Source organism: Phalacrocorax aristotelis, chromosome 19 (genome assembly GCF_949628215.1).
Source record: "Phalacrocorax aristotelis chromosome 19, bGulAri2.1, whole genome shotgun sequence".
Lineage (NCBI taxonomy): Eukaryota > Metazoa > Chordata > Aves > Suliformes > Phalacrocoracidae > Phalacrocorax > Phalacrocorax aristotelis.
Genome location: NC_134294.1, coordinates 4,583,067 through 4,596,633, shown reverse-complemented (window position 1 = coordinate 4,596,633; position 13,567 = coordinate 4,583,067). Strand labels below are relative to the sequence as shown.

At 39.4% G+C, this 13,567-nt stretch overlaps 1 protein-coding gene across 2 annotated transcripts in view; it reads right to left on the bottom strand.

Annotated features, from left to right (window-relative positions):
- CTNNBIP1 (catenin beta interacting protein 1) overlaps window positions 1-13,567 on the bottom strand; it is a 33,233-nt gene that overhangs the window by 12,738 nt on the left and 6,928 nt on the right. For both annotated transcript variants that reach the window (XM_075113817.1, XM_075113818.1), the window contains 3 exons: window positions 4,062-4,151; window positions 1,113-1,234; window positions 545-635 (listed from right to left, as the gene is read on the bottom strand). In XM_075113817.1, coding sequence (XP_074969918.1) covers window positions 545-635; window positions 1,113-1,208 — 187 coding nt within the window. In that variant the 5' untranslated portion in view covers window positions 1,209-1,234; window positions 4,062-4,151. The remainder of the gene's footprint in view (window positions 1-544; window positions 636-1,112; window positions 1,235-4,061; window positions 4,152-13,567) is intronic.

Sequence of the window (13,567 nt, the reverse complement as noted above, 5' to 3'; positions counted from 1 at the left end):
CCAGTCTTGTTCCTTTTTAAGCACAGATGTCCGGTTTAAGAATATATATAAGCATTTAGATGAAAGTTGTCTTATGCAGAGGATCCATACTGAATGCAGTAAGACACACTCAGAACGAGGGGGACCCTTGCATACCTGAACTTGACTTCACCTATAGCAAAAAAATTAATCAGGTTAAAACTTATTTCTATTTAATGTATTACATAGAGTAGGAAGCTATATACATGCATTTACTTCACAGGCCTTTGGCCACCAGTGTTTTGAGTTATCATGGAGAATAAGATGTTTAACAGTGCTCTTCATCCTAACGAATCTTAAGCATAGCCAAGACTGACCTTCCTGTTAAAATAGAACCACCTGTTGAACAGTACACTCTGGTTCTCTTCCAAAGATTATAGCGGGCAAAGACTTGCACATCCTAGATCGCAGGATGGGTTTAAGTAGGTGGCATATTATTGCAGAAATACAGGAATCTAAATTTGGTATTTTCTGAGACTGTTCTCACAAATTAAATTAAGACAAGGCAAACAAATCCAGTACTCACCCTGATCGATTGAGTGTTGAGGAAGCTGGCTAAGTTGGCTATTCACTACACCTGCATATGTGCGCAAGAACTCCTCTTCACTAGCAGTCAGCTGGAAACGTACGACGAGTCAGTCAGTGAGAAGGAAAATGAAGAAAGACTGAAGACACTACCTCCCCCTTCCCAATAAGAAACATCACAGTTGCCTCTATTCTACTCTCTATCAATTTTGTCAACTGTTATTTGCGCAAACTATACCATCAGCAAGGACAGCAGCAAACTGGTACCTCATGCATTCATGGAGAGATTCAGAGTCACCTTAAAACAGCTGCTTTATTTTGCTGAGTTTCCAATAATTTAAAGCTTTACTGTACATAGATAAATGATCGGATGCTCAGATTTAGTTTCAGGCATCACAAGCCTCCTAACGTTTAAGCAAAAGTCAATCACTTTAACTGCAGAGAATGGTTAAATCAACGATGGCTAAAAAGATTCAGTGATAAAACCAGACCATCACCTGCCCATCTCAGTAAGCGCCACCCAAGTTACTACAAAATTGTCTGGAAAGGGCTATGACAGCGCATCTTACATTTGATCCCATCTTCCTCAGCATGAGTAGGACTCTCACTTTCTGCTGGATATACATCTCCTCCGGACTCTTTCCGGGGACACCCTCACGGTTCATTCCCCTCCTGCCAGCTCCTGGATTTCCTGAAGGTATAAGATCAGAAAAAGATAAACTAAAGGAGGTAATGGGAATAAGTGTACAATATATACAAATATAATAAAAGTTTAATTTCCAAACTACCTATTTTTCACCAGTGGGCAAACCACTTACTAGCCCGGGAGAATAAGGAATCACATGCTTCATCAGAGAAATCCTTAAAAATTTGAACAGCTAAGTTGGGCCTTACATATGCAACTCAAACATCCAAAGAGGCTGATGTTCACATCCCTACTAGCTCATTATCTGTTACATTACTACGTGAGGAGAAAAAGAGAATTCTAACAACTAGATGAAAGAATCACCCTGACAGAAGAGTCTGTGGTTTTGTTTTTTTCCCATAAATCAGCACAACCATTATGAAAACAGGATGCAGTATGCACAGCCATCAAGCCTGCAATGGCTAAAAAAAAGCTCGATGAAACCTAAACTCAGATCTTTCTCCTCTCTTTTTTCCTTCTTATATAAGAAGAGGCCACTGCACCTTCATAAAATTTAGTAAAATTTATTAAATACTTTTGGAGAGAAAGAAGAGCTAAGAGGAGCAGGGAAGGAGTAGAGTTTATCATACTTTCTTGTATCATTTAAAAGCTGAAGTTTTGCTTTTCTATTTTAATAAAAAAATAATTACATTATGGAGTAAGCAGACTACGCTATCTAAACTCTACAGCACAGATCATGATTATGCTTTGTTGTCTGCATATCTGGTAATTATTTAAGTTCCACAATAGGGTGTTTACCAAGACAAAAAAAAAAACAGTTCAGACATACTCTTCAGCTATTTAAAATTCTCTTGGAGCATGTTTGTTAAGTCAACAGTAGTAAAAACCTTAACTTCAAATTTAGAAAATAATGGTGCTTCAAATAATACACTAGTGAAGCAGCGTAACGAAGTAAACTAACCTCTAAGAAATACTGTGTGTTGGAGAAACGTAACCCCCGCTAAGGAATCTGTGGATGGAGGTGTAAGCCAGCCACTCTTCCACCATACACAGCTCAGAGAAGTGGCTCCAGAACACTTCAACTGGTTTTCATTCACAGGACTGGATCTGGCCCTTATATTAAGCTCTAAATCTGCTTTCCTGAACCTTAGTAACCAAGGCGTACACTACACGAGGCATGCTTAGTGAAAAGCATATCACAGCAGGTTCAAACACACTTTTCCATGTAATGGTTTCCTGTATTCATTACCATCTCTCCCCTCACTTTATTTTCATTATTACTTTTAAGGGAAAGTAATCTGGGTGTGGAAACAGTTTAAAATTACATATAAGCCCTCCTGAGTGAGTCAGAAGTAATGCAAACTTAAGCAGCAGCTGCTGGGCTAGGCTTTACCACCCACATTACTTAGCATGAAGACAGCAGTAGTAAAAAGTGGAGAAAGCTATATCACCCGTCCTACTTGAATAAGTTTCCAGTGGGAAGATTTGCATTATGCTGATTTGCTATAGATGGTTCTGCTTGGAAACTTGCAGCCTGTAAATGTGCAAGGTGATTTATTTTTTTTTTACTATATGCAGCAAACTGCTCTCTGAAGAGGGAATAAAATAATCCCATATTTTTGTGTAGTGTAACTCAAATAAGTAGATTGGATTATGTTACTAAGGGTATACTCCACAGTGCAATTTACAAAGTGCTAACAAGTGATGTCAATAGTACAATGATTAACAAAACAACTTCACTTGCTGCCTTAAGTTATGCATATCCAGAGACTGTAAACCAATAAATGTTTAAAGATACCAAGTAAGTCTGAAAGGTTGTGACTGGTTTCTAATATTATACATATTCCCCCCCCCCCTTTTTTTTTTTTTAATATTGTTACTTGAAGTGGGAAGGTGCTGTGCTAGTAGCCAAAGAAATCAATTTAGAAAAGAAAAAGCACAACAGCAAAAACCTGAAATGTGATAACACACCTATTGTTTAAAACTGGAACAAATGATATGGGATATCTATCAATAGGTGGCACCATACACATGCACCAAGGAAGCGTCACGGCTGCTCCCATGCCAGCTTGGATGACCGCATTTCAGCATTCCTCTGCACATCAGACACTGCAAGAGGTTTGTAGTCTATACGTGCCATTATCCATTGTCTTCCATCATAACAGTCTTCCAGTTGTTTATTAATTTTTCTAACTTCAAAAAGGGGTGATGGAAATTCCTGTCTAAACCTGGTTCTTAAACTTCAGACAAAGTGGGGTTACCATGAAGCTACCTATTTAAGAGGAAGGCTAAAACTACCAAAGCCTGCCTGTTGAGCAAACGCTTCACAAAGTTAGTAAGCAACATGGGGGAAAAAGCACTCAGTATGGTTCAAAAGCTATCAAAATATATGTATAAAGAGGTTAAATTAAGATTACAGAGCAACAGCTCTTGGCTTTTCATACACTGCACAATTATTTTTGGTGATAGCTTCGGCCACCACAGCTATGGGATGACATCAAAGGAGAAGTCTTAAGACAGCACTGAAACCCAAGCATGAAAAGCTTTAACATCTCTCTGTTCCTGGTACACAAAGCTTTTATAAGACGCTGTTGGGGATGACAATACTACCGAGCACATATTCCAAAACCACTTACAAAGCTAGCCTATGCCCAGAAGACAGCACAATCCATCTTTACAAGCAAAGGACTGAAAAATCTTATCAAAGTACTTATCAGCTTTGCTTTCTCAAGAAAGCTACATTAACACGCTATACATAATGAAATGTTAAGCAGAATTTCCCTAGCTCTACAGTTCTTTCTGGCACATAGATGAAATCATCATATCCCCATCCCCAACCAGTAGAACACCAAAGCTTTCCCTGCCAACATACCTGCTTCTAAAAACCACAGCAGATCAGATAATCCACGTGTTCAGTCCCAATTAATGATCGTAGCTGGAAAAAATGTATGAGGAAACTGCCCTGTGAAAACAAATGAGCAAAGCATTACAGAAATACACAAAGCTGAAAACCAGAAAGACCCTCCATTCAATATGCTTTGAATCACAATCTGCTTTAGAACACGGTCCAGCCAGAATTCATAAAGCTGTAGGCTTGTCTGGAGTTTGCAGACCCTTTTTATTTTTAACGAATAAGTTTTTTAAAGGTCAAGCTATTCTTCATCTGCAGGATTTACACCCTGACCATACCAATGACATTCCCAATCACTTGAGAATGGAATGCATTCAAGCTTTGCATTCTTTAAGAAGCTTTCAGCATAAAACCCAACTCCCTGGAAAAAAAACAATTAACGCTGTGACACTTAATTTCTTCTAGTATACAAAAAAAAAAGAAAAAGAAGAAAAAGACTACCAAAGATTTGAGGAAAACTAAGGAGGAATGTAAAGCATGCTGATTTTGACCAAAATTATTGTTTTCAACCATGCATATGTTATCTGAATGTAGTAATTACGAAGACTGGCACTTGAAAGTTGGCCTGGAAAACCCTTTGCACAGAATTTTTCAGACCAACCTCACTGTTCAGTCACGAACAGCTAACAGTTATAGACTTTTTTTGTTTATATAGACACATGACATATTTCTGAACATATTTTACAACTGACACTAGATATCAGGGCATGGCAAAAATGTATTCTCTTCCTATCCATCCCATTAGCCTCTAAGACAAGCAGCGCAATCTCACAGATGAAGGGACAGTTCAAGCCCGCTGTAACGCGCAATGGAATAGCAAGTGCTGCTACTCGGGACAGCATCGCAGCCAGAATCATGTAGTTAATAGCGTACGTTACTGTACTTAATTAAGAGTTTCTGATTAGGGAATATATGTATACCTGCACCATCTGTTAATAAAGTCCAGCTTCAATTTACCAAACATCCTTTTTTTTTGTGTGGTCAACAAGCCAGGCAGTTCTAGACCAATTCAATTTCTTCCATGGCTGTCTGCCACCCCATGCAGGCGTCATTGCTAGCAGGGAAACAAGACAGGAGTAGCTAGAGCTACTCAACTGTTCAGTACACCAAGTTTGTCAGAGAAATGCTGAATCCAAAATACCTGCTAGCTTCGCCCATAGGTTCCCTACAGTGTCTCTTAGTAACAAGTGTTGGAAGCAGCTGAGCTTTATCAATGGCTTAAAAGCATCATTTCACCTCTCCAGAGGAGAGGAATTGCCTGCTCTGAAAGGATTATTTAAGCCCTGCCTCACTAATTAGTTCCCACTGTTCTTGCCCTCTAAATATGCAATGCAGTCCCAAGAAAGATTATCTACAGCACTGACAACAGGAACGTTTGCAGTAACTAATTGCTGTTCTCATTTCTATGGACTTCAAAGACACCCCACCACCACCGCACAAATACTCCCCACACAACTGTGTGAACTCCTTCCTAAAGAAAAGGATTAGAGCATGGGAAGTAACCACTTCTGAGATGCACTTCTGTCCGACTGACAGCAACAACGTATTTATAGTTACCATGAAAATTCCCCACGCGTGCCCCAAATTGCAAATAGTAATCTATGCATTTGTAACATGTAACACCAAATAGAAATCAAAACAGAAAGATCAAATGTTTTCCTCACCCTATAAATTCAGAGGAATTCAGCTGAGAACCAAAAGCCTCCACAGACAGTCCATTTTCATAACCAGCCCGAAGGCTTCCATCACCGTTTCACTTTCAAGCAGAAGTCCAGCCCCCCTCAAGTCAGCAGCAGCACTCAAACCATGCTGTCTTTGCCCGCTCCACGTGGCTGCTCCAAGCCGAGCTCACACCACCATCACATCAAATACATGGGCAGACATCGAGCTTGCACACCAGAACTTGAGACTCACTTCTCTGCTAAACCACAGGGCACATTCTCTGAGTAATGAGCACCTTTACTTCTAAAGGCTCCAAAAATGACTGGAGTAAATAAAATAAAAATAAAAATAAAAATAAAAAACCCACAGGTTTATTTTTCTTAAAACTATGTGAAAAAAATTAAGACTAAGAGGCCTGATTATCAGTCCAAAGCCACACAAAGGTTCTCCTACCAACTTGTTCCTACCTAAATGGCAGCTCACACTTCCAACGTTTTCAACTACACGTCAACATTTCCACATTCATCTCTAATGAACCCTAAGAAATAAGATCTAAAAATATTTCGCAAGTGTGTATTTTGAGGGTGGGAGGGAAGAAGTGCAAAATATGAGAAAGAGTTTAGCAAGACAGCTGAGGAACAGCTGAATCACTACTAGCACGAGTTTTGCTCACGATCTGAAGCGTTGCAGTAGAGCTGCGTGCTACACCATGATCCACCCCTGAAGCATTTTTCCGGTCAGGTAACTCTTTGCCTCAGTTGCAATTACCAGCTCTAAATTCTCCTTCTTTGCTCTCCTATATCCACCTTCTAGAACACTGTTTATTTTGCCTATGCTCAGTTCCAACTTTTTGCCTCTGTCTAAACAAGTGCAGGCTGCTTCATTTAGTCTATTAATGCCACAGGACTCTGGTCTGTATCACTTCACCCTCAACACAAGCCTCTCCACGCTTCCACAGGCACTACAAGGAGTTGCTTGGGCTCATCACACCCGTTGGCACTTCTACCACATAAAGCAAGATTCAGATTTTCTCCTGGTCACAAGGTCCTGTCAAAGCTTAGCTTAGTACCACGTACTCCCAACAAAGACGAGGAAACAACTGAACACTTTCCAACTTAGGTGTCACTAGAATACAAGAACATAAAACCATTTCTCAAACTTACAATCAAAATTCTTCTCGCCCCAATAGGCTTCCTTTTGCAGCCAGGATTTAAGAACAGACAAAACCATGCAAGGTCCTTTACCATGGAAATGAAATGAAACCTACTCTGAACATAAAGACTTCCGTTTCAATCCATCCTTATCCTTCTGTCCTAAATAATTCTAATTCCTCACAATGGTTTGCACTTGAATCAGAGATTGCCGCAAAGAGTATTTTTGATGGAAAAAGGCCAAAGTCTTAGCTTTAGGTTCTATCCCAAAGAGATCATATTGCTTCCCCAAACATCTCTAGGTTAAATGAGTTTAAGCTAAAATGTAAGGCACACTATTTGAAAAGAAACATGTTTTTCAAGTACATGTCACTGAATTACAACACCATAAGGAAACTGAAGCAGCATCAGGATGCAACATGCCAAACGCAGGATGCTGGCAGCTGAATGTCAGCTCATCAGCAAAGATAAAAACAGATTTTGCACATCCCATGCATCGTAAACAAACCTTTATCAACAGCACTAATGAATCCTAGCGTTTATAGTTAAAACACAGAATTAATTTATTTACCTATTCTTGCCAGATATATTATATTGCCTGTGAGAAACATCCCCTGAAAGATAACACTTCAATCTGTATTTTCAGCACAAAAAGACAGACAGGGAGATAGAACAACAAGAACCACCGTGTGCTGGACTGAAGGAATCCCCACACCATTAACATTAACAGAACTCAACTGGAAAGCTGTTCATTCGAAAGAATGAATAGCCCAAGCTGTTGAGAAGCCCAGTTACACCTTCACTGATACTTATTGGCCTAAGCAAAGAAATACTGGGGGGGGTCTCAGCTGAATTTCTGGTAATCGTGTCCTGAATTACTAGCACTAAAGGAAGAGATGCCAAAGGCTGACAAAGCCCTACAGAATGCACTGTTCCATCAAGCCTGGAACTGGTCTCTCCAGGTAAGGGTGAGGCAGATGCGCAAAGCCAACAGGAAAGTTTGGGCTGCCAATACCTTATCTGTTTTGCAGCTAGGCACGGTTCTACTCCCCAATGCCATTATTCAATTCCTATCTCATAAAAAAGTCTAACCTGTGCATTTCAAAAGCTGTAGTTTTAGTCTGAAATGATTATATTCTCCACTAAACCATGTTAAAAGACTAAATCCTACAAGCTTATCCTGCTGCATCCAACACACTGCAAATGGGCATAATTGGGTCACCTAATTTTCCCTTGTTTGACAAACATATGGAATGAAATTTAGTTCTCATTTATTTTTAATATGATTCACAAGACAGAATAATAAATGAGAAACATCTATATATTACAGCCAAAACTGCCAGCCCAGCTTTGCCAAAGCAATAAATTTGAGTTTAAAAACATTCCCTCCCTTTCCCAAGCAGAAAACGAGGTTGGTCAGTAAACAACTGGAAACACTGTGCTGTTCTACAGCCCTTCGCTCCCCGCGCTGCCTGCAGAGGGGCTGGGTGAGGATCACAGGAATGCCTTCTGCTTTGCAGGGCCCGACATGTGGACTGGGCAGAGTCAAGCACGCCTGACATCCCCGTTCCGACCCGTGTTTGCCTGCCTACCACACCGACCTCTGTGGCTGTGGCAAGAGCCATCCTTTGCAATCCTGCGCATCCTGTGCAATCCTGTCCCCTTGGCAAAAGAAAGTGTTAAGTATCACCCTCATGCAAAACTCTATAGATGGAAGTTACGCTTTCCAGCAAGGCCCTAAGTTAGGGATGAGAGTAAACTGGACATGGTTTTGGAACCAAAAGATACAGGTATGTCTGCGCTGAAAAACAACTGGGCTACCTTACAGGTATGTTACCAAAGCAGAAGGGGATTAAGTATGTTTAACTTTTCCACTAGCACTGAGATGCTTCCCTACCTCCCCACACTGTTACTTGTCCCAAGAAGTTTATAAAGAAAATAAAACATAATTCTTCCCAAAAACAAATGAAAAGACCATACCAGCTTTCTCTTCAATTACTGACCCGGGACACAACAGTATGTAATGAAAAAATATTGCCTTTGCAGTTAGCCTCCACCCCCCCTTTTTCCCCCGCCCAAACTAGATTTAGAACATCAGCTACTGTGTTTTGACTTTAAAAAATGTAGACAGGAGAAATCTGTACTCAAACTAATTTAACTAGTCTGTTTTATGAACAGATGGAAACCGCTCCTAAGGAAACTCAAGCTCACCGGCAAGAACTGTTTTGACTGAATGCTTTCAGTAGAGGAGGATTCCAACACACAGCAACTGAAAATTAGAGATTTGCACCTATACTTCCCTCACTTCCACCTATACTCCTATGAATTCAAAACCTGTAAGTGCTTCTCTGCTGGACAATGCCACTGAAGGGTTCATAATAAAGACCTTGTAAATTACGCTGACTCCCCTCCCATAATCCCTTTAAAAAAAACCCAAAACAGCAAAAAAAAAAAAATCACATCCAACAGAAAAAGAAAAGACACACTAGAAAAATAGTATGTTTGTCAGTTTTGCATACGGCAAACTACTTAAGCATCCCATTTGATTTCAAAGACACGCTTATTTAATGCGATGAGAAAGCAACATGAGCTTTTGTTCCTTCAAATTACATATTCCCCCCACCACTGTAGTCCTCTGTAATGCTGAAATTCCGAACACCCACATTTTACTGGTATGGGAAAATACAAAGTGAAACTGAGGAATTTGCATAGCCTAAATTAAGGAGAGAAAAAAAAGGCAGTAAGCTGTCAGTAATGCAATATTTTACATATTCGGTCTTAATAATTTAGGGTACTTACAGCGGCCATCTGGCACACTCTTTAAAATGTAAGTCACAGCTGACTACCTCTTTAATATCTTGTATCATTTCCAGTTATAGCCAGAAGAAATCCAACAGGAGTTCATTTGGCTACAATAATTTTTTTTTTTTTAATCTGGCTGGTTCTGTTCAAGGCACCTAAAACCCTCAATTAATGGGATAGGATTATAAAAGCTCAGATAAGGAGTTACTGTGAATAAAACCAACCGCTGCAGGTTTCCTTTGCACTACACAAATTGAGTTAACAGCCAGCATGAAGAGGTCCCTTTAACTCTATGATATCATTATCCAAGGTTAAGCTATTAGCCTCCACAGTTACACTATTGAGCACTTCAGTGGTTAAAACATGGTCATACTGGGAAGCTTGTAAGTGCAGGGGGATGCTGCACCTTTAAGCCTTGTTAATTTTCAAATGACATTGTACAGAGAACAGCTAGAGCCCTGAAAACCTTCCAAGCTGGAGCCTGAAACCTGAAGTCACGAATCAGAGTCTGCAAAATCCTGCTACAAATTTTCCTCTAATTCAGTCTGACTCATGACCTTCAGTCACAGGCAGCTGGAGACTGGATTAATTCCCATCTCCAGAGGCAAACGACAACGAAGAATTCGTAACAGCTACCTATTTATAGGTGAGCAGTAAGAGTTGAAATATTTCATACTTTTTTTTTTGTGTCTTCGTTTCTATGTTCAGTATTATCTCTTAGCTGCCTTTAGAACCTGAACCTCAGTGTCAGATTTTGGTCAATTTACAGCCGGAACTCAAGTGGTAGGTTCGCATCTCTTAAATGTTAGATTTACATTTTTAACAAAACAGTACACTCCTCCCTCTTGAAGAGGGACAGGAAACAGCCCAAAACACTGCCATTTAGACAGGAAAAATCTATGAAAACAAGCAGGGTATTTTTTTTTTCCAGTGCTGGATCACCTTTCAGAGCTTCAAAAAGGACTTCAAAAACAGTAATGAAGTGCATTCAAAAAAGCTTCCCGACCTACTAAAACAGTTCTTACATCAATGCTTTTTTGTACCAACTGTACAAAAAAATCCTACCATTATAATCACCATTTTTATGAAATTAACGCTTGCCTCCTGCCCTTCAGGCACACACAAACCAGGTTATTTTTTTTGCCGCACCACAGCAGCAATGTCTCAAAGAGAGGACAGCTATCATGTCTCATACAGTTGAAAGAGGCAGCACAGGTTTTTAGGTAGTTCACGTCAGTCAACTTGAAGCCTCTGAAATTAAATGTAGTAACAGCAACAAGACCTTAAAAGACAGACTTTCATTTCACAAAGGTATCCACACTTCAAAGATGAATTTGTCAAAAATTCTTTAAGAAGTGACAACACTAAGCTACAGCAGTTTATACACAAATCCTGTCCCAGCCAAAGAAACAAGTCTAAAAGAATGTTACAATACTTTACTCAAGATGGTCTTCAACGGCCAGATTGATGAGTGCTGCTCTTGTCCTAATCATCAGCATCTTTCACAGAGGCTCCGGCACCTCTTCCCCTATTTATAACAACGCTACAAATCTTCTAAACAGGAAATTATGCGCTAATGATAGATAGCCAATGATTTTAACTACCAGGTATCCCACACAGAAGAATTACTGCTGTAAAAAAAACGTGTTATGCATCCATCATCAAAACTGTACGGCTATGCTCTCTATGGGTCTCTTTGTGAATATTCTGTCTTTTCAGAAACAGAAAATGAATTTTTCAGCACACAGGCATAAGAAACTTGAGATGCCTTTTCCTGTTGTTAAGAAACTAGCTTTGTTTTCATAGTTTGATTTTAACTCAAATGCTAAACCAGTGAAAAAACAGAGCACCAATAATAGGTAAAAAATTTATCAATAGCTTACAAGAATCAACAAAGTATTTTCAACATCTCTCTCCTGTTTTATATGGTAGGCATGCTACACACACCGTACAAATATGCACCCATATAACACCTCCACCTATGAAGTACCATATTTTTGGACTATTAATTATTGACACCAATGACAGAGCCTCCTGCAGCTCGTCTATTCTATGATCACTGCTGAAACTGAACCAAGGCCAATACACAAACATGCACAAAGAAGATCGAGACCATTAATTGTGGTCACTTCATTTTCTTGTAACGTCAATCAGCTTTATGACCAAAGTCACGTTTTCAAAGCAGCTCTGCAAGGAGTGGTAACGCTGGACTCGCAATCCTCTCAAGACTTAGAGGTCATTAGCATTAAAACGGGGTTTTACTGGAGACTGTCATTTATATTACAGAAACTAAACAGGCTAAAAAATAACAATACATGGGACACAAACACCCTACACTCATGAAGGATAAACACAGATAAAGAATTAGTTCACTGTAGAAGCAAGAAATTGGTTCAGCCTCCATAATGAACATAAAATAAGCCTGCCATGCCTACACAGGGGAGTACAACGTCAAAACTGATGCAGGTATATGTATACACCCAAAGGTGCAGGATGTTTTTTCTGCCTTCTTCAATAATTCTCCTGTGGCTTGAAATGGAACAGGAAACAAATATGCACGGACAAGCACACGTTCAGAATTACCAGCGGTGCTAATGGACAAGCACTTCATCGTTTGGTATGTTTCCAACCAAATAATTTCATTAAAACTGTATTTGTATTCAGATTTTTGGAATTAAACTCCTTTGAAATTAAACTACATCTAGTGCAAAAATGTGATGTTTCAGTCAACTGTAACAAGGAGGCAAGTGACACTTAACCAACCATAAACCATTCCAGAACAGCCTAACATCAGAACAGGCAAAGTTCCAGTAAGTGTCTGTAACCAGTTTAAAACAACAATAATATTTAATTTCAGTTTACAAGCATGCAGTAAAAGCCCCCCAAAACCAGGAGTACCATAGTTGGCGTCAAACTGCCTGTCGTCTAGTGAACAACTCAGCAGCTCAAGCACACTGCATTGTTACATCTCCCCAGAAATGGCAGACATGGTGAGTAATGCCTACCGAAAGGGGTTTGCTCCACTATTCCACTCGCTGGAGCACTATTATATTTATAGGCATTTCTTTGGTACTCATCAACGCAGCATCTTTCTACAGATGCCTAGCATATTAGAGATAGCTATCAATTTAAAACATGACCTATGCTGCCCTGTGATTTATACTGACATCTGAACATCATTAATGCATACATTTTACACTGAAAATGCCTACAGATCTTTTACAGTTCAGAGATTATGGCTAACTAGATTTTTTTAAAGCAATTACAAGGTGAGCTGTTATTAGGTTGGTGACTACTTCGCACGTTAATATTTCACAATACTGTATCAAAGTACAGTGTTAGGACCAGAGACTCTTAGATGAATAGTTCTTTACTACCCAAATTGCCTAACCACTGGACAACAAGATGATATATATTCTGGCCTCATATATTAACAGAATTTGCTGTAAAATGTGATAAATATACTCCTTATGACACCTACTTATCTTGCCTTTTGAGGGGGGGGAATCTAAAAAAATCTTCCGTGCTGCTTTCCCCACGGGTGCTCTGCATAACCAAAAGAGCCAAGAAGTGGTTCTGTTTTGAATCAATGTATGCTTTAATTTTTTAAACCATTTAAAGAGGTATTTTATTAATAGCTCATGCTTAAAGTTGAACTAAAAATTAATGGCTATTTGTCTAATATGAATATATTCCTCGATTGTCTTTTTTGCACTAACCACAACACAAAACCTTTGGCCCCTCTGATCTGTTAGCATCATTAATATTAATGGCTAATATGGGCAAGAGATCCCTGCTTCCAGGACCTTCATAAAATAATACTCCTTGAGAACTTTGCTCAATTGTGTTTCA